This window comes from Perca fluviatilis, chromosome 14, assembly GCF_010015445.1.
Source record: "Perca fluviatilis chromosome 14, GENO_Pfluv_1.0, whole genome shotgun sequence".
Taxonomy (NCBI): domain Eukaryota; kingdom Metazoa; phylum Chordata; class Actinopteri; order Perciformes; family Percidae; genus Perca; species Perca fluviatilis.
The window spans coordinates 30,684,693-30,709,422 of record NC_053125.1 but is presented as its reverse complement, the minus strand read 5'-3'; the positions used below and the strand labels follow the sequence as shown (position 1 = coordinate 30,709,422).

At 39.5% G+C, this 24,730-nt stretch overlaps 2 protein-coding genes across 2 annotated transcripts; both read right to left on the bottom strand.

Annotated features, from left to right (window-relative positions):
• Window positions 1-1,100: 1,100 nt before the first annotated feature.
• Window positions 1,101-8,166, bottom strand: LOC120572809 (CD226 antigen-like). The gene is made up of 4 exons (XM_039822264.1): window positions 8,044-8,166; window positions 6,484-6,825; window positions 2,843-3,184; window positions 1,101-2,768 (listed from the first exon to the last, which is right to left on the bottom strand). The coding sequence occupies exons 1-4, from the start codon at window positions 8,102-8,104 to the stop codon at window positions 2,512-2,514; spliced, it is 1,002 nt and encodes a 333-aa protein (XP_039678198.1). The 5' UTR covers window positions 8,105-8,166; the 3' UTR covers window positions 1,101-2,511.
• Window positions 8,167-12,922: 4,756 nt separating this feature from the next.
• Window positions 12,923-16,132, bottom strand: LOC120572903 (sodium channel subunit beta-2-like). Its single transcript, XM_039822420.1, has 3 exons — window positions 16,033-16,132; window positions 13,822-14,157; window positions 12,923-13,746 (listed from the first exon to the last, which is right to left on the bottom strand). The coding sequence occupies exons 1-3, from the start codon at window positions 16,091-16,093 to the stop codon at window positions 13,538-13,540; spliced, it is 606 nt and encodes a 201-aa protein (XP_039678354.1). The 5' UTR covers window positions 16,094-16,132; the 3' UTR covers window positions 12,923-13,537.
• Between the last annotated feature and the right edge of the window lie 8,598 nt (window positions 16,133-24,730).

Genomic DNA, 24,730 nt, shown 5'->3' with positions numbered 1-24,730 from the left:
GATGTTACATCATCAACCTGTCTTGAGTTCTCAGAGGAATAACTGCTGCCCCCAGATTACACTAAATTAATACACAGTAATATCTTAGAACACAACAGTAAAAAAGTGTCAAATACAATGACTGGAATAGAAACTAGGACATTTGAGTAACTAAAACATGCATGTGACATCAAGAACATTAATCAAAATAAATAATAAAAAGATATTTCAAACAGGGACATTTAAATTTCTATAAACATTCATAACCAGAAACAGAACTAACAAACTACTTAACGCCTCGGCTCTAAACCGCCCAGATGTCTGTGAGATGACGAAGTATGAAGAGAGACAACGGCGAGTAGGTTTTCCACCCAGGAGAAATAAAGACGGGGACATCAGAGACGTTTATGAACACTTTGAGAGAAGAAATAATTCAAGACATTACACTTTATTTTATGTCAATGGCCGTTTAATTTATAAAGCTCCTTTAATTAACACAAGATGTCCGTCAACAAAAGTAGACAATAACAACACACCAACATGGCACATACTTTAAATATATACCCACTTTCATAAAGCCAAATGCGGTTATTGTACCCATTTTCAGCTATCCACGTATGATACACGAACAGCGATATAAACAGACCCACCACGTGCCTCGCTACGCGGCGTTATCGCGAGAACGCAACGTACTATCGCGAGAACGCCACACCGTTAAGAAAAAAAATGGTTGAGTTTAGGAAAAGAACACAGGGAAAGGCTTTAGTAACAGTGAGAAAAACACAGAAAATAACGACAAAACACGCATACAACAACAAAAGGGTTGGGTTTAGGAAAGAAACATTGGGTAAGGCTTATTAAAAAAAAACTTAAAAAAAAAAACGGCAAAAAACGGGAAAACCCCATTTCACCCGTGTTTATACTACCCTACGGCGAAATGGACTCGCAATGTGGCGATGTGATATGCACGCAAAATGCGATAGCGCTTGATAATACAAAAAACGAATACAAATTGGCGTTCATACATACCAATTCATAGATTAGTCTGCACACACAGAGTGTGTTAATTACCAAAAGAACACAATGCTGATAGAGTGTAAAAATAACAAAATAGCCAGGGGTGTATCACAGCACACTTTAATATCATGAAACAGGCAGATTCAAGAGTCTTGATTGGTCACATTAGGAAGTGGTTTCAAATATTGCTAAAATACAATCCTTGACCAAAAGTTTTTTTATTTACATTCATGAATCAAATTATCAAAAATATGTGTCTGAACTCACACACAAATTCATGATGATGTTCTTTTCTTTAGTGAGACGGAATATCATTCATCAAAAGTTTTTAACTGCTAACTGGTCGTGAACAAATGTTCGTAGCAGCAAATCTACAGAAATTTAATGTACGCTTCACTGAGGGGTAGAAGGTAACTTTTGGATGAATTTTCATAAATAACATTTTGTCATCCAATGCTAACCTTTTAATGAAAAGGTATAAAAATCCAACTGTATGTAGAATAACCAGGATCATTACATACTTTTATTTCAGAATGTCTTAACCGTGCATTAATAATGTGACTGTGAAATCATGTTAATACCATTTACTATAAAATTTATTATTCTTATACATTTATTAGAGCCGGGACTTTAACGCGTTAATTAAGATTAATTAATTACAGACTTTAATGCGTTAATTAATTACACAAAAAAATAACACGTTAAACATTTTTTACGCATTTTAATCGCACTTATTTTCGCACCGCGGGACATTTCTCACTGGATGAGTTTGGGCGGACCGATTATACTGGAGCACCAACTAGCGTTCATGACTTCAGACAACAACAAACCACAGAGAACATGAACCAAGAAGCCGACCAGACCGCTTTGGTTGGCCCCGTGGATGGGAAATTTTGTTATAAAAAACCAACAGATGGAAGCGTCGATAAGAGCGCGGTTGTGTGCGAGCTATGCAACGAGGAATTCACATATCACCGCAGCACATCGAGCCTCAAGGATCACCTCAACGCAAAACATTTAGCAGCTAGCGTGGACGTTAGCCCGACTCCGAGTACAAGGACCCACACCCAACCTACACTCCACCAGATGACTTGTTTAAGGACCAGGGTAACTAAGTCTGAATGGACTTGAAAGTATTGTGTTTTACTTTAAAAAAAAAAACATAGTTTACAGAAGGTCTACCTACCTATAGGCTACCTGAATTTCTGAAATGTACTATATTTCTAAATATGCTATTGCTACACTTAATGGCAAAAATTGCACTGGTCTGCTGGTTTTGGTTGAACAAAAATAAACAATATTTTGTTGCTTAAACTTATGTATTCATTCATTCAATGGTATACTAAAAATCCATGTGAAAAGAATTACTTCTCACTGTTCTCAGGTCAAATGTTTATGCAATTAAAATGCGATTAATTTCGATTAATTAATTACAAAGCCTGTAATTAAATTAGATTAATTTTTTTAATCGAGTCCCGGCCCTAATATCTATCTACTGCTTATAATTTGTTTATCTCAAAGTGTCATTTTGTACTTTCCCCCTATCCCTTGCTGTTGCAACGCTGTCAATTGCCCCGTTGGGGGATTAATAAAAGGTGTTGAATCTTGAAAAAGTATATTTTTTTCATTTTCAGCAGCAACAGGCTTCTCTGAGCTCTTCTTAAAGGCAACGAACAGAGCAATAAAAATCACAATAATAACTGGAAGAAGAAAAGGTCTAAGGATGCCTCCTACATCCTTGTCCCCTCCATCAGTGCCTCCAGCTGCGTGACCTGCCGAGCAGAAAGAGTTGTGAGGAATCAGCTGTCAGGAGAAGACAAGAAAAACAACAGAATCTCAAACTCACCTGAGTCGGTCACGTTCAGCGTGATGGTGTTGATTACTTCAGGTTCAGGTCTCCCGCTGATTATAACTCCACATTCGTATGTTCCGGTGTCATTGACGCTGACGTTCTTCAGAACAACAGAAACGTCTCCGTCCTTCATCTCCGGATCACTCAGCTCCACTCGACCACGATATGAGGGGAGCTGGTACTTCTCATGTGTGCGGTTCTCTTTGTATAGTAAAACATATTTCTGTGACTCCTGGTCAGGTCTGCTCCACACTATCACTGCGATGACACCATCTCTGGGAACCTGACAGTGAAGAAGGACGTCCTCTCCAGGCTTTAATGTGAGCTTGTGTGGGTCTGGACAAGAAGAAGCAGAAAGCACACAGTTCATTTTACCAAACGATGATATGTACTAACAGAGATCACTGCAGTGCAAATTCTCAAATGTCATCTGTTGCCTACTGTACGTCTAACTTTTTGGCATTTTAGAGACAAGGCCAGTCAGCCTTTATTGTTGTCACTTTTTCTGACTTTGTATCGGCGGAGCGGCACGTGTCCACATCTTCTACTTCTACGTCCCTTATAGCCGACTGCGAGAGTGAAACTAATGGTGTGCGCCTCCGACTCCACGGTGATTAAGATTTTTATACATTTGCTGAAAAGAGTGCTAATGCATATTTCTGCCTCTGTCTCAAAAAAAAAAACACACTAAACCGTATTGACAGGAAAGAGGCAGAGGCAGCTGGAGCAGTGGGGCTTGGGCATAAAGATGGCCGCAGGGCATATCGTTTGTTAAGGCAGTGATTCCCAACCAGTGCAACGAGTACCCCAGGGGGTACTTCTGCTGTTGTCAGGGGGTACGTGGAAAGATTGTTGAGAAGCTAAACTGATTTGAATAAAGTGCAAGCAAGCACAGAAGTTTAAAAAGGTAGCTAAAAGTACTGACTAAACAATTGGAATAGTCAAAAATACAGACTAAACATATGGAATAGTTAAAAGTTCTGACTAAATTGTTGATATACTGAAGCTGAAAAATACTGACTAAGAAGCTGAACCTACAGTGAAATAGTTAGCTGAAAGTACTGCCTAAACAGTTAAAATACTGTAGCTAAAAGTACTGACTAAATTCATGAAATACTGTATCTAAAAGTACTGACTAAATACATGAAATACTGTATCTAAAAGTACTGACTAAATACATGAAACACTGTATCTAAAAGTACTGACTAAATTCATGAAACACTATCTAAAAGTACTGACTAAATTCATGAAACACTATCTAAAAGTACTGACTAAATTCATGAATTAGCTAAAAGTACTGACTAAACAGTTGAAATACTGTGGTTAAAAGTCATGAAAATACTCATGAAATAGTTCAGCACGGTCTCACGGCAGTTTGTGTAATGGTCACGTTATTTTTATTCTATAGATACGTGTTCACGGGGACGTTTTTGTCGTTTGTTTTGTGGTGGCCAGGACGAAATGGTCTATACGGAGATTAATGGGTAAAGCAAACGCCATACCCCGGGAAAGGACGCCTTACATGCTCCCCCGGAAGAAAATTTTAAATATTCCATATTTTAAAGCATCAATCTGATGCATTTTTTTGCCAACCAACAGTATAATATTTCAATATGCACTCATTAAAATTTGACTGGCAAAACAATAATAAAAGTCATAATTTTTAAAGACTAAAAAGTTTTGGATCAATTTTTACTTCTTCCAACCATATGTTAAATAAAGAGTCAATGTGGATTTACATATTGCAATAATATCATAATCCTACAATAAATCATTGTGAAAACTAAAATGTACTACTTTGGCCAGGTCATCATCAAAAAAGCAAATTAGTACATCCATGATTTTGTCCATGTTGATATTAGCTGCTTTATTTACATTTATTAAAAACGTGGCATTGTATAGCTTTTCATATAGCTAGAAGTCTAGACTCTGGGTCAAGACCGTTATGTTTAATACCTGCCATGCTGATTCCAAACAGACAGCTTTGATAAGGCAGTTTGGGCTTCAGATAGCTTTTACAAATCGTGTTCCGATATGAACGTGCACACACGTATTGTTGTATCACGGTCGGTCAGTAAAGGAACAGTCGCAGTCTTAACGGTAGCGGTCGTTGCCGGTAACGTACTCGTATGACAGAGAGCACGGACCGAAGCTTTGTGACTAGCATGTAATGACTAGCCAGCACCGTCTTACCGCTGCTGCCGTCCAAAACATGCGCTGCAGAAGCACCCGGCTCCCTCAAAGTTCTAAACGGCTTCCCGTCTCCACCCTTTTCCTCTTGTCCTCTATTCCTGCCCAGCGCCATTTATTTTAACTACTTTCTCAACTAAAGCTGTATCTACATGCTCCAAGTTTGATAAACTTTGCCTCAATTTTTTAGCCGCGTTAACATTTCGGCAAAGACCCGCCCTACTATGCATCCGATTGGCTAGAACTCATTTCATTGGTTGGTGGAACTCGTTTCATTGGTTGGTGGAACTCGTTTCATTGGTTGGTGAAACTCATTTCATTGGTTGGTGGAACTCGTTTCATTGGTTGGTGGAAGTTCGATGATTGGTCAAATCCATAGACAGTATGGTTAAATCCAGCGCATCAAAACAAATCCCATGTGGACTTTTTAATTTATTTATTTTTCTAAAATAGTCATACGCCAGAAATCGGGCACCAGGCCCTTCTTATATACTTAGACCCCGAGTGCCCAACTCTCCCCTTAAACATTTTCTCATCGAATCTACACGACTCACGTAGGGCACCTATTTTGGTTTCAAAACGGAGAATTTCGCCGAAAGGGGAGTGATTTTCATGTCTGATCTATTACTTATAATTTGTTTATCTTAAAGTGTCATTTTGTACTTTTCCACTATCACTATCCCTTGCTGTTGCAACACTGTCAATTTCCCCGTTGGGGGGGATTGATAAAGGGTGTTGAATCTTGAAAAAGTAATTTTTTTTTCATTTTCAGCAGCAACAGGCATCTCTGCACTCTTCTTACAGCCAAAGAACAGACCAATAAAAATCGCAACAATAACTGGAATAACTATAAGAAAAATCGCAACAATAACTGGAATAACTATAAGAAAAATCGCAACAATAACTGGAATAACTGTAAGAAAAATCGCAACAATAACTGGAATAACTGTAAGAAAAATCGCAACAATAACTGGAATAACTGTAAGAAAAATCGCAACAATAACTGGAATAACTGTAAGAAAAATCACAACAATAACTGGAATAGTAAAAAAAAAAAATAAAAATAAAAAAAAAAAAAAAAAAATAAGGAATAATGTAAAAAACGAAATAATGGAATAATGTAAAAAAAAAAAATAAAATAAGAATAATAAATAACTGTAAGAAAAATCGCAACAATAACTGGAATAACTGTAAGAAAAATCGCAACAATAACTGGAATAACTATAAGAAAAATCGCAACAATAACTGGAATAACTGTAAGAAAAATCGCAACAATAACTGGAATAACTGTAAGAAAAATCACAACAATAACTGGAATAACTATAAGAGGTCTGAGGATGCCTCCTCCATCAGTGCCTCCAGCTGCGTGACCTGCCGAGCAGAAAGAGTTGTGAGGAATCAGCTGTCAGGAGAAGACAAGAAAAACAACAGAATCTCAAACTCACCTGAGTCGGTCACGTTCAGCGTGATGGTGTTGATTACTTCAGGTTCAGGTCTCCCGCTGATTATAACTCCACATTCGTATGTTCCGGTGTCGTTGACGCTGACGTTCTTCAGAACAACAGAAACGTCTCCGTCCTTCATCTCCGGATCACTCAGCTCCACTCGACCACGATATGAGGGGAGCTGGTACTTCTCATGTGTGCGGTTCTCTTTGTATAGTAAAACATATTTCTGTGACTCCTGGTCAGGTCTGCTCCACACTATCACTGCGATGTCACCATCTCTGGGAACCTGACAGTGAAGAAGGACGTCCTCTCCAGGCTTTAATGTGAGCTTGTGTGGGTCTGGACAAGAAGAAGCAGAAAGCACACAGTTCATTTTACCAAACGATGATTTGTCCACATCTTCTACTTCTACGTCCCTTATAGCCGACTGCGAGAGTGAAACTAATGGTGTGCACCTCCGACTCCACGGTGATTAAGATTTATAAAACAGAACCAGGTGTTTATGCGGCTTTATACATTTGCTGAAAAGAGTGCTAATGCATATTTCTGCCTCTGTCTAAACCGTATTGACAGGAAAGAGGCAGAGGCAGCTGGAGCAGTGGGGCTCGGGCATAAAGATGGCTGCATTTTTTAAGGCAGTGGGTTAGGTGTTAAGGGTTACACACACACAACACACACACACACACACACACACACACACACACACACACACACACACACACACACACACACACACACACACACACACCCTATGATGCAGCTTGACCTTTTCACCTACCCATGTCAAAACACATCTGGTGAACTCCGCTTACTGCCCTACACATTACACAAAGCTTTTTGTCTAAAAAAAAAAACACACCTTTTGATTTTATAGAATTTGTATCATGTTAATAAATGCTTTAAATATATAATACAGCTTAATTCAAAATATTAAAATAAATACAATTCCTTTTTGCAGCCCACATGGATCTTTTAAAAAGACGTTTAAATAAAAAACAAACTATGATTAACAAAGAAATATATCCTTCCTATGGCACAAGGCCTCTTTGGACAGAGAAACCACATTTTGTTACATACATTTAGTCGAGTGAATAAATCAAAAATGATTGACAGTTAGAGGAGATCACCAGATGTGTTTTGACATGGCTAGGTGAAAAGGTCAATAATTCATTTTTCTAACGTGTCGAATATCCAACGTCCAATATAAAACCAACTTTACCACCACGGTAGATGCTGCTTGTAAACGTTTCATGCACGCGCAGAAATGTCACTGCAGCGGATATAATAAATATATGAACGTCGGATATTTAAGCAGCAAACTAACTGTAAACGTAACAGTGGAAACAGTTAGACCTTTAGCGTCTGAAATAATCCTAATTAAGTTACCGGAAGTTTCTAAAAACTTTCAACACACTGCCGATAGCAGCTCTGCTATGTTCCCGTTATAGAGAACGTTAATAACATTTGTCTCGTTGATTGTGTATCGTTCAACCGGAAAAACAGGTGATTAAAAGCTAAAAAAAGTAAAAGCTTAACTCACAAACAATCAAAACTCACCGCCAGAGAAATCCAAAACAGGGACCGTCAACAGAATGAAGAAGAGCGCGAGAGGAACCATATTGGAATGAATGAACGAATCGACCGGAAACTCAAAAAAATTCTAATTCTTCTTCTTCTGCTTCTTCTTCAGTTGCTTGTTTAACGGCGGACTAACTTAGCGCACTACCGCCACCCTCCAGATAAATTGTGCATGATCATCACTATGGCTTACATCCTTGAGAATACTGTAGCCTGCAAGCAAACAAAAAATAAACAAACAAACAAACAAACAAACAAAAAAACCTACATTCTGTCAATGAGTCCAGTCCAAGCATATACTTTATTACTCTGTGATCGGATAAAACTTTCCCCACTGCCCTCTATTTTCCTTTTCATAAAAACCCTTTCTCTATTACATTTCCTACATATCATAAAGACATGTTCCACTGTTTCTGGCACGTTACAAATCTAAACAATTTTTTAAATGTAACTTTATTTAACCAGGTAGGCCGTTGAGAACACGTTCTCATTTGCAACGGCGACCTGGCCAAGAATAAAGCATAAACGTGCAAGACAACATACAGTTTCACATTCAATACAGTACAAAAATACAAAATACAATAGGTTAAATAAATACAGATTAAGTAGGCATTACAAGCCGGTGAAGACATGTCTCACCTTGTTTTCCTTTACATTGGCTAGATAAAGATATTTCCACCGTAAATTGGTGCATTAAAGTGTATCAGAATGCAGGAAATTAAGTCTTTGACGCTCAAAATTTCCCTGGTCACTTTGATATGTCCATTCTGGTCCATATATTTATATAGTACAGCAGTGATTTTCAACCACTGTGCCGCGGCGGCACACTAGTGTGCCGTGAGAGATCGTCCTGTGTGCCATGAGAAATCTGATTTTACTTAATTGGTCCAAAAGATTTTATTGAGCTACTGCAAATTATTTGCCATTGTTGCGCATCTGTGCCTGCAATATGACTGGCAGAGAAATAAAAAACTATTCTGTGTCAGTAGGTGGCAGTATAGCGCAATAATGACCTTGTTGATTTAAGACAATAGAATTACTGCCACCTTTTGCACGCATCCCTTAGTGACAGGATGTAAGCAGTAGGGCCGAGATCATCGATGTAAGCCTGCAAAAGCGATGGATACATTTTAAAAAGAAAAAAGCAGATTTTGATCTTATTAGGCTACAATGTGTAATTTTGTAACATTTTTGGTTGGTGGTGTGCCGCGGGATTTTTTTAATGTAAAAATGTGCTCAAAAAAGGTTGAAAAACACTGTAGTACAGTATACCCGCTAAAATACATTAACATTATAATAGTAGTAAGAATGATAGAGATATAAGAAAAACAGAATAAATATGGATATTCAGTATGAACCTTTGCTCTATTAGTATGAGACAGCCTACCTCCATTAAGAGTGGTATCATTATTTAGATACATATTTTGGTTGTTTACTCCCCCGATTATTTTTGTTGTTAGCTATACCAGATCAACTACTGGCACTGACCGTTATTTTGCATCTCTGTACCTGAAATGGAAATAAATGGACTTAAAAATGTATTTTGGTTTCGGACTTGTTTTTTGTTGTGCGTTGAAATCATACAGCTATCTTGGTAAGTGGCTCTGGAAGGATTTTAAGCCACTACAGACATAAAAATGTACAGTGTGAATGGTAGCAGCAGTAATCAAGTGGCTGGAACACATAAGACAGATATTGCACATGTCACTAATAGGTTATTGCACAAATTGCACATTTATTAATAATCTCTGATCCAAAGAAAACAAATTGTACAGTGTTTTAATTCAGGGGGCTTGGACTTGATGCTGGATGTTTAGTGGTTAAATGTAACTAAGTACATTTACTCCAGTACTGTACTTCAGTTCAAATGTTGAGGTACTTGTACTTTACTTGAGTCTTTTCTTTACATGCCATTTTCTACTTCTACTGCGCTACATTTCAGAAAGAAATATTGTACTTTTTACTCCGCTACATTTCAGAGAGAAATATTATACTTTTTACTCCACTACATTCATCTGTTACCACGTTAGTTACTAGTTACTTTAGTTACTAGTTACTTTAGTTACTCCACTACATTCATCTGTTACAGCTTTAGTTACCAGTTACTTTAGTTACTCCACTACATTCATCTGTTCCAGCTTTAGTTACTAGTTACTTTAGTTACTCCGCTACATTCATGTTACAGCTTTAGTTACTAGTTACTTTAGTTACTCCGCTACATTCAACTGTTACAGCTTTAGTTACTAGTTACTCCACTACATTCATCTGTTACAGCTTTAGTTACTAGTTACTTTAGTTACTCTGCTACATTCATCTGTTCCAGCTTTAGTTACTAGTTACTTTAGTTACTCCGCTACATTCAACTGTTACAGCTTTAGTTACTAGTTACTCCACTACATTCATCTGTTACAGCTTTAGTTACTAGTTACTTTAGTTACTCCGCTACATTCATCTGTTCCAGCTTTAGTTACTAGTTACTTTAGTTACTCCGCTACATTCATCTGTTACAGCTTTAGTTACTAGTTACTTTAGTTACTCCACTACATTCATCTGTTCCAGCTTTAGTTACTAGTTACTTTAGTTACTCCACTACATTCATCTGTTACAGCTTTAGTTACTAGTTACTTTAGTTACTCCACTACATTCATCTGTTACAGCTTTAGCTACTAGTTACTTTAGTTACTCCGCTACATTCATCTGTTCCAGCTTTAGTTACTAGTTACTTTAGTTACTCCACTACATTCATCTGTTACAGCTTTAGTTACTAGTTACTTGTCGCTACTTACATTCATCTGTTACAGCTTTAGCTACTAGTTACTTTAGTTACTCCGCTACATTCACCTGTTCCAGCTTTAGTTACTAGTTACTTTAGTTACTCCGCTACATTCATCTGTTACAGCTTTAGTTACTAGTTACTTTAGTTACTCTGCTACATTCATCTGACAGCTTTAGTTACTAGTTACTTTAGTTACTAGTTACTTTACACATTAAGATTCCTGCACACAAAACACAAGTAGTTTATAAAATCTGATGTTTTATAATAATGAAACTACAATAAATAAAAGCACCAAAAAATGTCGAAAAAAATGACTAAATACGTAAAAAAAAGTGTTCAGTTTTTTGACCCAGGGGGACAATAGTCGGCGGTAAGACAACACAAGGGTTAATGTAAGTGTGGATGAGATTTATTAATGGAGAAATCAACTGTATAATGTCTCTGACTGAGTTGGGTCAAAGTAAAAAGGAAGAGGCCCAGAAGCAGGAGGTGAAGGTGGATGTTGAGAGGTGGTGTTTGAGCGCCACCTGCTGCTCACTGATCAGACAGGACAGACAGTCAGAGAGCAGCTCTCCTCTCCTCTCCTCTCCTCTCCTCTCCTCTCCTCTCCTCTCCTCTCCTCTCATCTCCTCTCTCTGGATGTTACATCATCAACCTGTCTTCAGTTCTCAGAGGAATAACCGATGCCCAGATTACACTAAATTAATACACAGTAATATCTTAGAACACAACAGAGCAAAAAAGAGTCAAATACAATGACTGGAATAGAGACTAGGACATGGGAGTCACTGCAACATTGATGTAGAATCAAGGACATTCATCAAAGTAAATGATAAAAAATTAAGGACATTTATCCCTCTTGGTGTCCTCGGGGTCAAATTTGACCCATTTTCAAAAAGTTTCTATATCAGAAATTTAGGTTTCTTTCAACCACATTGTCAAAAAAAAAATAACGTGGATGGTTCCCTACAACTATTACTCTTCACGAGTAAAATAAATGATCAGTTCACTACTTTCATTGAATTTGGGTGTTTTATTCAGTTCTTTAGCTTTTGAAAAAGTGTTGAAAAAAGCTTAAAAAATGTTAAAACCGGGGGGGGTTAAAGAAACACAACAGGAGTATAAAAATAGTCTTTTATGTAGATTTAAACTTTGGAACTTTTGGCTATAACAAGTTCTCATTCTCTAATATTTGTTGCTGAGATGAACATGACTTCCCGAAAACATTTGTGATGATTTTAATCTGCAGAAAGTTTTAAACAATACAGGAGAATAATCATTCCCTTTACATCAATAAAGACCTTTGCACCATACATTGTTACAGAAAAAAATTAATCCCGAATGCAGGAAATTAAGTGTTTGATGCTCAAAATGTTATGGGGGAGGAAACCCCCCCCCCCCCCCGGTTATAATGGGTTGGTTACTGAACAGGGACATCAGAGAGACAATTTCAGAAAAGACATCATTCAAGACATTCTTTTATGGCAAAGGCACTTTAATTTATAAAGCTCCTTTCATAACACATTAACTTAAAATGCTTTACATTAAAAGGGACAAAATATATTTTTAAAAATCAATTAGAAAAAACTATGTAAACACACACATTCAAGAGTCTCAATGAGTCGATTTAGAAAACACATCACATACATATGGCTTCTATGTAACATCCTTCAACAAAACTAAATCCTTTTACATTACATTCATAATTTAATTACTTAAAAATATTTGTCCGAACTCTGACACAAACATTCATTTAGACGGGATATAATTTGTCAAAAGTTGGCATCTCTTGATCTTATATATATATATATATATATATATATATATATATATATATATATATATATATATATATACAGTACAGGCCAAAAGTTTGGACACACCTTCTCATTCAATGCATTTCCTTTTTATTTTCATGACTATTTACATTGTAGATTCTCACTGAAGGCATCAAAACTATGAATGAACACATATGGAATTATGTACTTAACAAAAAAGTGTGAAATAACTGAAAACATGTCTTATATTTTAGATTCCTCACATTCCACTAATTAACCCTGACAAAGCACACCTGTGAAGTGAAATATGTGTGTGTATATATATATATATATATATATATATATATATGTGTGTGTGTGTGTGTGGGTACGGAGGAGCCTGTGATATTGTCTTCCATGTTCTGCAAAGAGCCTTGTAATAACATAGTAAAGTGCTGCGATCATGTTGGAGGGATGACGTCTCTATTTGTCAAACATCAGTAATTCTATCGGCCGTCTATGTGGAGGGGGTCAAACTGCTGAAACTACTACTACTACTACTACTACTACTACTACTACTACTACTACTACTACTACTACTACTACTAGGCACAGAGTGAATTGGCTCCTTATCAAGTATCGAAAAATGGCCTCGTCATTCAATGCCCAGTTTTAATACCTAAAGGGGTGAATCTCAGCAGCGTCAGTGAGCCAATCAGCACGCAGCATGCTTCTAATAAGATCTAATCATGTCTGTGATTGGCTGTCCGTAGTTGCACGTCGTAGAGACAGGCAGGAGAAACTCTCCGTTACACAGAGACCGGCCCACATGTGTGTGTTGTGTTTTGAGAGACTGGACTACAGGGTGTGTCACATTGTTGGAAAGCAAATTGTACTGTAATTTGTAATGTAATTACATAATCTAATGTAAAATGAACTATCATACAACAGGGGCAAAAGGACCAGTGACCCCGTCTGCTCTTTCAGCCGGAACCTTGTTGTATGAATTACTCTTTTTGAGCCTGTTACGCCGTTTCAGAATGATACAACAACTTATAAAACAAACAATAGAAAGAGCAATCAGGCCACCTGCAACCGACAGACCGACTACGAGTCTGCGATATCCTTCCTTGTCTTCAGCTGCGGGATCTGCAGAGCAGAAAACAGTTGTGAGGAATCACAAAATCTCAACACTACAAACTAACCTGCATTTTACAAACTCACCTTCAACCTTCAGCTGGAAGGTGCTGTAGACTTTAGGTTCTTCTCCCTTCTTGATTCCAACTAGACATTCATATGTTCCGGTGTCGTTGGCGCTGACGTTCTTCAGAACAACAGAAACGTCTCCATCCTTCATCTCCGGATCACTCAGGGTCACTCGACCACTATATGAGGGGAGCTGGTAGTTCCCATTTGTGTGGTTTCCATTGCGAGAGAAGACATATTTGTCTGAACCCAGGTCAGGTCTGCTCCACACTATCAATGGGATGTCAGCACCTCTGGGACCCTGACAGTGAAGAAGGACGTCCTCTCCAGTCTTTGCTGTGATATTCTTTGTGTCTGAACAAGAAGAAACAGAAAGCAGACAGTTCTTTCAGAAACCCTGTCAGTGGGACTTGTCCAGATGTCAGAAGGTGTAAATGTCCACATTGGTATGGACATGAAGTTCATTTTACCCAGCGATAAGGGAAGGGCTTGTATTCGCTATAAAGACAGGCTCGCTCTTCTTTATCCTGCTTATTACACATCTTCTTACTTGATTAATAAACTATTGTGTTTTTGATTGCCTGTTATGCAGAATCAGCAGACCTCAGAATGCCGTAGTAGTCTACCTATCTATCTAATGGCAAGGCCAGTCCGCATTTGTATTAGCATACAATGTACATAATGTTAAAAAATAAACAATAAATAAGTACTGCAGCATAACATCCACACAATAACACATGACCCAATCATCACACTCTCTCACAATATATATATAGAATATAGACTTTAAAGTAGAGGTCGGCCGATTAATTGGCTGATTTCTTTTTTTTTTATATATTCAGAGCAGAAGTGAAGATCCACCACGATTTTTTGAGTTCAAGTGGTTTTTCTTCAGACCTAAAACAAAGAAATGCGGCTGGTTGCTACTGTGTGCAGCACTGCTATTGTTAACGTTAATTTATTTTATTTATGAAAGTTTGCAGATTTGTGTTCTCAGTTTGATAAATGCCGCTAAGGGCACTAAACTTTATTTTTTCATTGAAAATTGTATTTGACTAAGTTTATTTTCTTCTTACCTGTTTCGTTTGTTTAATATATTTTTCATACATTATTTATACAATATATGTGTTTACATTATACCTTTTTAATGTAAGTATACAAGTGCAGATTGGTGAAGTGTTCAATAACTGTTCTTCTTGAGAATTTTTGTGTATCTTAAGGTTCAAAAACAAGCAAATATCGGCCAAATATAAATCACCAGCATTTCTCGGCCATCGGCTGACCCTGATTTCTAAAGATCGGCATTGGCCACAGAAAAACCCATATCAGTCGACCCTTTTCTTTAAAGGCTATTTTAGTCTAAAACACTACAAATGTTTCTAAAGGAAAAAATATGAAGGCTATAGGCCTATATCACACACGCACTTACTAATGAGTGGATCGGTTCTTCATACACGTCCGCCTGTAAGCTTAACATCTTCCACTTTCCACCCACTTGAATGAATTATTTTCTCCGATTTAGAGACCCACGTGGACGTTTAACTGGCAGATTAGATATGCTGCTTGTAAACGTTTCATGCGCGCAGATATAGTCTGATTTTTAAGCAGCAAAACCAACTTTAAACTTGACACAGGAAATAGAACTAGACCTCTCTCTCTCTCTCTCTCTCTCTCTCTCTCTCTCTCTGATTTTAGGAATTGGGACGTCCTTCAACATGTCCCGTTGAGAATGATTTCTGGGTCACAAGCCAGAGGATCGAGGAGGTACACATTTGGGAATTGGGAAAGGCATCTGCCCATAGATTCCTGTCTTTGTCTGCCTCAACAACAACATACACTAAACCTGAATTGACAGGAAAGAGGCAGTTGAGAAAACGGCGAAAAGGGGGCCGCAGTAGCCTACATAAAGTTTTTTGAGAGGCATAATTAAAGCCAAACTGATCAGACTGTCATTAAAATGCTGCCCTGGCAACAGTTTTAATCAAATCCCTCGATACTTTGTCTCTCTATTTTCAAATTCTCATACATTTTCTTCTTCTCTATTTTCCTCTCTACCACAGCGCCGGAATGGGAAAACTTTGCGTCATCCTGGTAGCTCAGGTGTTACGGTGGGCAGTGACGCAGTTAACAGGGTCGCTCGTTCAACCGGAAAACAGGTGATTAGTAAAAGCTTAACTCATCTTAACAATCACACACACACATAATCCTTTTTCCACAGAAACAACTCACCGTCAGAGAAATCCAACACAGGGACCGTCAACAAGACGTAGAACAGCGAGAGAGGAACCATGATGGAATGAACGAATCAATGAACGCCTGCCGGTCTACCTGTTCTCAGTTGCGTTCAGGTGGACTGGGACAAACCGCCACTGTGTTGATGGGAAAGCGCTGACGTCAGAGTCTCGAGTGGCTACAGATGCACATGTTGAACTCAAATTCAATTCAAAGTTGCTTTATTGGCACGGGAAACAGTTTACATTTAGCCAAAGCCATTTGTGAAATAAAAACAAAAAGATCTGAATATCAGTCAGAAACACAACTGAAATGAAAGCATCATTATATATTCCGTCATATTCATAATAGCAGGAAATTACTTTAAGTTGAACACTTTGTAAATATGACGAGACGGTCCCTGATTCCTCCCTGGCCGGTTTAGTATAGCTGTGTCTCTGAGGGAGGGGGGGGGATACATACTTTGGGGGACTGCCAGAGCCCACGAAAACCACTCGTTTCAATTTTTTCCATTTTCAAGGGTCAGAAATTAAAGCTCTGACATCTGTTTGTGTCTTTCAGGCATTTGGATCTGTTGTACACTGTTTTGTCTGCGCCCCAACCAAATGCCATGGCTCTTGGAGTTGTCTGAAGATATTGAACCCTAAAAATGGCTTCCAGGGTGCAGAAGGGACCGCAGTCACAGTTTTTGTGTCAAAGAACATGAAACAATTATCTGACCATTTCACTTCAAAGACCCCTAAACTGGTACAAATTAGACCACACCTTATAATATTAATAATTTATACTTTATTAATCCCACAAGGGGAAATTCCAATGTTTTCACTCTGTTGTTATTGCACACAGGTCTCAATTACACACACATGCTCAGTACCTATACATGCACTAATGGAGAGATGTCAGAGTGAGGGAGCTGCCCATGGAAAGGCTCCGAGAAATTGGGTGTTCAGTGCCTGGCTCAAGGGCAACTTGGCTGTGCCCAGAAGGTGAACTGGCACCTCTCCAGCTACCAGTCCACCACCATACTGTGGTCCGATGGGGACTTGAACCAGCAACCCTCCGGTTACCCACCCAACTCCCTACAGACTGAGCTACTGTCACCCCAAATCTGCTGGGATTTTTGTTTTCACGTATTTACTTGTGATATCAGTGACCAAAACAGCCATACATTCTGCCATTGTGTTACTTAAAGCTTTAGTGCGTAACTTTTTGATATTAATGAATGTCTGTTACATTCAAGCCGTTGCCAAATGAGTTGCTCCACACAACTCTCTCTGTATTTGTCAGTATGGCTACGTTAAGAAGATTGTGTCGTCTGGTGACTTCCATGCGCAAAAACTCGAGGGAAGATAATTACCTCTTCTGAAGAGTCCATGTTTTTTTAAATCCTCCGTGTCCTCATTGGCTAATAGCAACTATGTGGATCACGGAAGGCTTGTTTGTATCATGTGGATGCAACAACAGTTGTGTTGTCATTACTTAGACTTCCTTATGGGGGCGAAAGAAACTATGCACCATAGCTTTAAGGGTGGGATTCTAGTGAAAAGAACAATTCCCCTTTTTGCTGGGGACCCATTTTCATTTTGTGCGACAGCAGCCCTGGACATGTTTAAATTCAGTCTGAAAATAAAACTTTAACTTCAGAAACCAGACATCTTCATTTAAATCTGTTTAAAGTTAAGTCCATGTGCTGTAAATGTGTCTCTAGAATGCACACTTTAAAGAAGCCAGTGGAAACTTCACACCTTGCTCTGCGGACCGATAGCTTGCAGCCGTACGGTGTCTCTTTCTGACCACATTTTTGTGGTTGAACAGAGACGAGCTGTCAGAGACGCAGGTGCAAAATCCCCCACCCCCCCTCCCCCCGTTTACTTCCACCCATCCAAACCGCTGCCATCTACAGGGACATACAGCTGGTTTCATGTGTAGGATCAATGTTTTCAGATAACAACCTCAAACTAAATGAAAGTCTTTCGGAAACTTTCCGATCAAAGCAGCAGCTTCAAGTTCAGCCTCAGATTTCAAATGCACAAAACCACAAACACATCCTTCAGAGTTTCTCCGACTGTCAGTGAACGTATCATGCAGGTAAGATTGCTCTAGTGTTTGTCTCTCTTCACTTCCTGTTGTGATTCAGAGCCTCGTCTTTAAAATGAATTAATCTGCTTTATTGCACCTTTACAGACTAACACACAGGACATCTAGGGTGTGTTGAAGGAAAGTCATAACAACAACAGTACTACTGTCAACAAAAGAGAACTAATCAGATTCATCTCTCTCCTCAAAGTGTGTGGAAAGGAAACCACAACACTGAGCCACAGTCACAGAGGAAGGAGGAGGGTTTTTACTTGATGACACATTTCAATAAGTCTCACTTCACAAAGAGTCAGGATGGAGGAAACATCTCTGCTGTGGCTGCTCTGTAAGTAAACTCGGGGTGTGTTAGGGTCTGAGCTACAACTTAACAATCATCACTCGAGTACTGTCATCTAATTACATTATTTACAGTTTAGTTTTTTTATCAATTTCATGCCTGTTTCACAGTGTTAAATGTTACTTTGAGACGATGTGATAATGTTCTGAAAATAATTTTAAATTCTTTAAAAGTGTATTGTTTCTTAAAGGGGAATTGGACTAATTTAACTCATGAAGTTCGGCTTTTAGTCCCTTTTCAGACAGTGAAAACACTTATAAAATGCATGATGGGAAATGTACGATCCAGGATCCAGGATGGCACCGTTAATACTGACTAAATATTCTTCATGTAGATCATTGTGAGAACTTGTAGGAAACGTTAGATGCCAAAATATGATTTCCTATTAACTGGGACTACTTTGTTCATGGGACGTTGTCATTTTTTTAAAGATCTTTTTACAACATTTTGGAGCGAAGGTGAGTCCGACTCATACGGAGCAAACCCAAATAGATATAAAGTGTTGACATGTAAAGAAAAACTGTCCAACACAGCTGCAGAACTTGAAAAGGAGACCCTTCTCCTTTCTGTCCTGTTATTCTTAGTCTGTACACAGCAGCACCAACATTTGTCTGTGTTCACTACGCTCTAATGCCTGTATCTCTTCTCTAATGTCTAGTTGCACATTAAACCACAAACCAACCTGAGTTTCATTTCTCTTCAGTTCTGACCTCACCGCTGAGCTGCACCACAAACACAGGTTAGTAAACTCCTCTTTCTCCATAGAACAGTTTTTTTTAGAACAGAGATTGCATGAGGAGAACAAGTTGTAAATGTGTTGAAACTGATCATACAAACAAGATGTATATATAATACCTAAACTACATCCTCTTTTATTGATCCCCAGTGGGGAAATTACAATTTACACTCTGTTAGAAATCACTACACACAGGCCTGAAATACACACAGACATGTTCAGGACCTATTCATGCACAAATGGAGAGATGTCAGAGTGAGTGGTGGACCAGCACCCTGAGCGGTTGGGGGTATGGTGCCTTGCTCAAGAACTGGCATCTCTCCAGCTACCATCTCTCCAGCTACCAATCCACACTGTGTACTTTGGTCCGTACTGGGACTTGAACCAGCAACCGTCCGGTTCCCAACCCAAGTCCCTACGGACTGAGCAACTGCCACCCCTTGCTTTTGCACACTCAGGATGGTTAGTTCAATTAACAACCGCAACGTTAAAACAGGCCAGCGAGGCATAGAGTGGATTCCTCTTCACTGCTTTCTTCTTGCCTACTTAAAACACCCATAAAGACCCGGACACACCAACCTGACATCAAACTAGTGGCAACGAAGACCGAGTGTTTTGTCGCCTCACGTCGCCTGATCTGGGCCAAAAAGTTGCACTAGAACACATTGCAAAGACTTGAGCCAACAGCAAACTAGCATGCACGAAATAACTCTCCATACCAGCAGGAGTAGGAAGTCTCTATTTTTCATAGAAAAAAAAAAGTTGTGATGCTACCCTGTTGACAGACAGACAGACATATAAACTCAGAACTGTTTCTGTGGTAGTTCATTCGAAAGTGGACGTCACCCAGACCACATTTTGCCATGATGACAGTCAAACATACCAGCCATGTGCTGTCACGGCTGTCGATTTATTTTTAACCACCACATCCTCTTCCCTCCTTCCTCCAGCCTCTCTGACTGTGAGTCCCAGCAGCTCTCAGTTCTTCAGCTGGTCGTCTGCCTCTCTGAGCTGTGAGGACGACACATCTGCTGGATGGACTCTGAGGAGGAAGACGAGTGAAGAAGAAAAATCTAAGTGTGGAGATGGCTGGGGAAACCCTGCTGGCTCGTCCTGTAACATCGGCTACATTGTCCCTTTGGACAGTGGAGTTTACTGGTGTGAGTCCAGAGAGGGAGCAACCAGTAACATCATCAACATCACTGTCACTGGTAAGATCAGACTGTGGAGTCAGTATTGATGAAGCTGTGTGTGAATGGATGACATGCTGTAGTTTGTCTCTGTGTTGAGGTGGACCAGTGATCCTGCAGAGTCCTGTCCTCCCTGTGATGGAGGGAGAAGACCTCACTCTGACCTGTAAAACAAAGACGTCCTCCAACCTCCCAGCTGATTTCTATAAAGATGGCTCCTACATCAGGACTGAGCCTGCAGGTCACATGACCATCCACCATGTTTCCAGGTCTGATGAAGGCCTCTACAAGTGCAACATCAGCAGTGATGGAGAGTCTCCACCCAGCTGGGTCTCTGTCACAGGTGAGGAGGTTACCTTTGATTTAATTCAATTCAATTCAATTCAATTTTAATTATAGTATCAAATCATAACATAAGTTATCTCGAGACACTTTACAGATAGAGTAGGTCTAGACCACACTCTATAATTTACAAAGCCCCAACAATTCCAACAATTCCAGTAATTCCCTCAAGAGCAAGCAGTGCGACAGTGGCGAGGAAAAACTCCCTCTTGGGAAGAAACCTCGGACAGACCCAGGCTCTTGGTAGGCGGTGTCTGACGAGCCGGTTGGGGGTGTGATGAACAGTGGCGATAGTAGTCACATTAATAATAGAACAGTGACTGGATGTAGCGGGAAGCTGCAGGGTTCAGCAGGACGCAGCATGACATTGCAGGGCATCGCTGAGCTCATTTAAGAGGTTTATTCAATTCAATTACATTTTATTTATAGTGTCAAATCCAAATAGAAGCATTTATGGGTGACAGTGGCGACGAAAAACTTCATTTTAACAGACACAAACCTCAGACAGCAGCAGGTGCAGCCACAATCCAGTTGCCACCACAATCCAAGGAAATCTGTGATGCGAGAAAGCAAAAGAACTCCAGGGAAGAAGCTAAATTAGTAACAGGCAATAATGGGACATGAGACACACAGATGGAGAGAGAAGGAGATAGGAGCTCTGTGTGTCATAGGAAGTCCCCCCAGCAGTCTAAACCTAAGTCAGCAAAACTAAGGACTGGTCTAAGGCAAACCTGAGCCAGCCTTAACTATAAGCTTAATCAAAGAGTTGAGTGTCCGCCTCCCAAACCACAACTGGGTGCTGGTTTAATTATCCAGATTTTCACCTGATAGCTGGAAATCTTTATTTCCCCAGGGAAACTCGTGGACACGGACCGACCTTCGACCACGGCACTGGCTCCTGACACAAGCATGGCTCCACATCCTGACTCAACCATGGCTCCGCCCCCTGAAACAACCTCAGACCCGCCCCCTGACACAACCCCAGACCACCTCCACCTTGTGTTCAGACTAGTTGTCCACCTGGTGGTGTTCTGTCCGTACTGCATCTCCACTTTCATCATGGTGTCTTTATATCGAGGCAGGACAACAGGTAGGACTCTGAATCTTTCACTGACTTTACAATCAATCAATCAATCCATCTCGCACTACCAGCGTTGGTGTTGATGATTGACAGTTGTTTCTTAGTAAGTAAGTAAAATGTATTTGTATAGCACCTTTCACAGATAAAAATCACAAAGTGCTTCACAATAAAATGCAATACAACACAAGAAGTCACAATAACGAGCAAATTGAAATACAAATAGAAATTAATGTAAAAACAACCATAAAAAAAACCATCGACTAAGTAAAAGCCTGCTTGAACAGCAGAGTCTTCCGCTGCTTTTTAAAAGATTCGACAGAATCCACACAACGTAGCGAGAGAGGCAAGTCATTCCACAGCCTAGGAGCCACTGCTTGGAAAGTCCAGTTTAGACCAAAGATTCGCTATTTCCAGCTACTTGCAATGCTCTGGTCTGCAGCGTTCTGAAACCTTCCACTTCACATTAACGCAATGAGACGAGACGGTGTATCATCTGCAAAGAGACGATTATCTTCCGTTATAGTTTCCGACTTTTTAGGCTTTTAGTAGCTGGATATCATTGGTAGAGTCTTAAAATATTAATTAGGATAGTGATAGTGAGATACTTGCTACAGTTACATTTGGCTTTATTCTGTCACCGCTACCTCTCTTCAGTCACTCTCTAGCCCGCCCCACCACATACCGTGCTTAGTGCGCTTGTTGAGCCTCCGTCTAAAACTCTGCCATTTCCACCAGGTGACAGTTTGTAACATAGAAATAACCTGGATTATGGATCATTTTTATTTCCAACATGACATCATGACTTTGCGTGTATGTCTACACCGTATACAGCATGAGTGATTATGCGTCTTGATAACACGCCAAAATGGCATACAAATTGGCGTGTCATACATACGCCACTTATTGAGATCAGTCTATGCATTTTGACCTATCCCCATGTATGTCTACGCTGTATACAGCGGACATGTTTGGTTTAGGAAAAGAAGAACAGGACGGTTGGGTTTAGGATACGCGGGGTCACGATCCCCGGTCTCCTGGGTGAAAGTCCTGTGTTGTTTGACCCATCCAACCCCAGATCAACCTCCCTATGCTACGGCGTAAATTGGCACGCAATCGCAAGGTAATATAAGTCAATGGAGGCCAAACGGCGTTGATAAACACGCTAAAAAGCGAGTATGCATCTTGATAACACACCAAAATGGTATTCCCTGCAACGTTCTCAAACTTTATTGTCTCGGTCTGAGCTGGGCTTTACAGAACTCTTCAGCTGATCAATTATCTACATTTTCTTTCTAACCTGCTCCGACTGTAGGAAACGACCTGCCCGTCTCCGTGGTGACGACCTTGCCCACCCAGGCTGAGGAGGGATTGAATGATGACTATGATGATGCGCGCGTCTCCCTTTCACCAGAGAGCATCACTTCTGAACTGATCTGAAGAGAAGCTTGAGTGTTTTGAGTCCTCCACAACTCGGAAATAGTGCAGGACCCAGAACACTTCAAACATATTTTATATGAAATCATTTCTTAAAGTTTGAATTGCTCCTTTACTGCCAGCCACAGCTGTCTCTGTAATCCTGAATATTTCCAATAACGTTTCTGTAGCTTTCCTGAAGTGTCTGCTGTTCTGAAGTCAGATTGATATTGTGATGCTGTCTGTGTGTTTCCAGTCAGAAAGACAGTACTGCTGCTTGTTGTGGTTTAGTTGTTGTTCACAGAGTGAGAAATCCTCTGCCTGTCACTGCGGTGTGTGTTTCTACAGAAGTTGTTATTTTGGAAAACATTTTGAATATGAGGACATTTTGACCTATCCTCAGAACGAAGGTTAGAAAGTGGTTTAGTTGAATCGTTTAGGGTCTTGTCTTCAGAACTAATACAGATGTGTTTGTATGTGTGCCTTGTGGTTGTGAATTGATTTGCGTTACTTTCTGTCTTTTACAGGGTTTGTATTTCAGTTTTCAGTTCAGTCAGTGTCTTTAACGTCAGCTCCCTATCACTGCTGAGAGTGCGAATGAGACGCTCAATGTAGAAATGTGTTATGTGGTATGAAAGCATCAGATCAGTTGAGTCAGACAGCCAGCAGGTGGCAGCGCAGCTCCTTCTCTTTCTTTACACATGCTCAGTTCAGCTCACAGTTCACTCTGTTAGATGTAGTCTTTAATTAATGTGTTTTTCACCGTAAATGTATTAATTCATCACTAAATTACAGAAATGCCTGTGTGTCTGCTTCACACTGATGCTGTGTGTCACCTCTACAGATGGATGGAAAGAGTGTTTGAATATTGTACTCAAGTAAAAGTATTAAAAATGAACTAAAATGAAGGAAAAAATGAAGTCAGTCAAAAAGTACTGAACGTTACTGCGTTTAGATGACAAAATAAAGTGCATTAACATGTCTAAACACACATGACATCTCGCCACAGTGTCCAAGTCAACAGTTAATTCATTTGAGAAACCCTCTGCAGCAGAAAACACAACAGAGACAAAACTCAGACAGTTCAAACTAAAATGACCGACAACACGCAGACACCGCACGGGTGCAACAAACATTAATAATAACATTATTAAGCTGCATAAAGTAAACACATCAACAGAATGGTTGGTGATTTGAATGCTTTACTGTTGAGAGCTCAAAACAGATGTGAAGAGTTCATTTCATACATGAAAGACAGTTTCAGCGCATCCGTTTCCTGTCAGATCAGCTGTTTGTCTGAAGGTTAACAAGATAAGACTTCTAGCATGTTATATCTGAATGCAAAACATCTCCTTTTACATTCAGGTTCTTTTGTTTAATAGACTCGCCCTTTAAAAACAGTCACACACACATATATTATAAAGGATGCAGTGATGATAAAAATCAAACTCTTTAGTCTAAATGGCCAACAGAGAGGATAAAGTGGAGACTAAAAGGCT

Excerpts from the sequence above, each read along its gene's own strand:
- LOC120572809 (XM_039822264.1), bottom strand. The coding sequence starts at position 8,104 with ATGGTTCCTCTCGCGCTCTTCTTCATTCTGTTGACGGTCCCTGTTTTG. Across the intron at positions 6,826-8,043 it reads TGTTTTGGATTTCTCTGGCG|ACCCACACAAGCTCACATTA; the intron begins GTGAGTTTTGAT and ends CTTCTTGTCCAG. Across the intron at positions 2,769-2,842 it reads GCTGAACGTGACCGACTCAG|GTCACGCAGCTGGAGGCACT; the intron begins GTGAGTTTGAGA and ends TCTGCTCGGCAG.
- LOC120572903 (XM_039822420.1), bottom strand. The coding sequence starts at position 16,093 with ATGGTTCCTCTCTCGCTGTTCTACGTCTTGTTGACGGTCCCTGTGTTG. Across the intron at positions 14,158-16,032 it reads TGTGTTGGATTTCTCTGACG|ACACAAAGAATATCACAGCA; the intron begins GTGAGTTGTTTC and ends CTTCTTGTTCAG. Across the intron at positions 13,747-13,821 it reads CTTCCAGCTGAAGGTTGAAG|ATCCCGCAGCTGAAGACAAG; the intron begins GTGAGTTTGTAA and ends TCTGCTCTGCAG.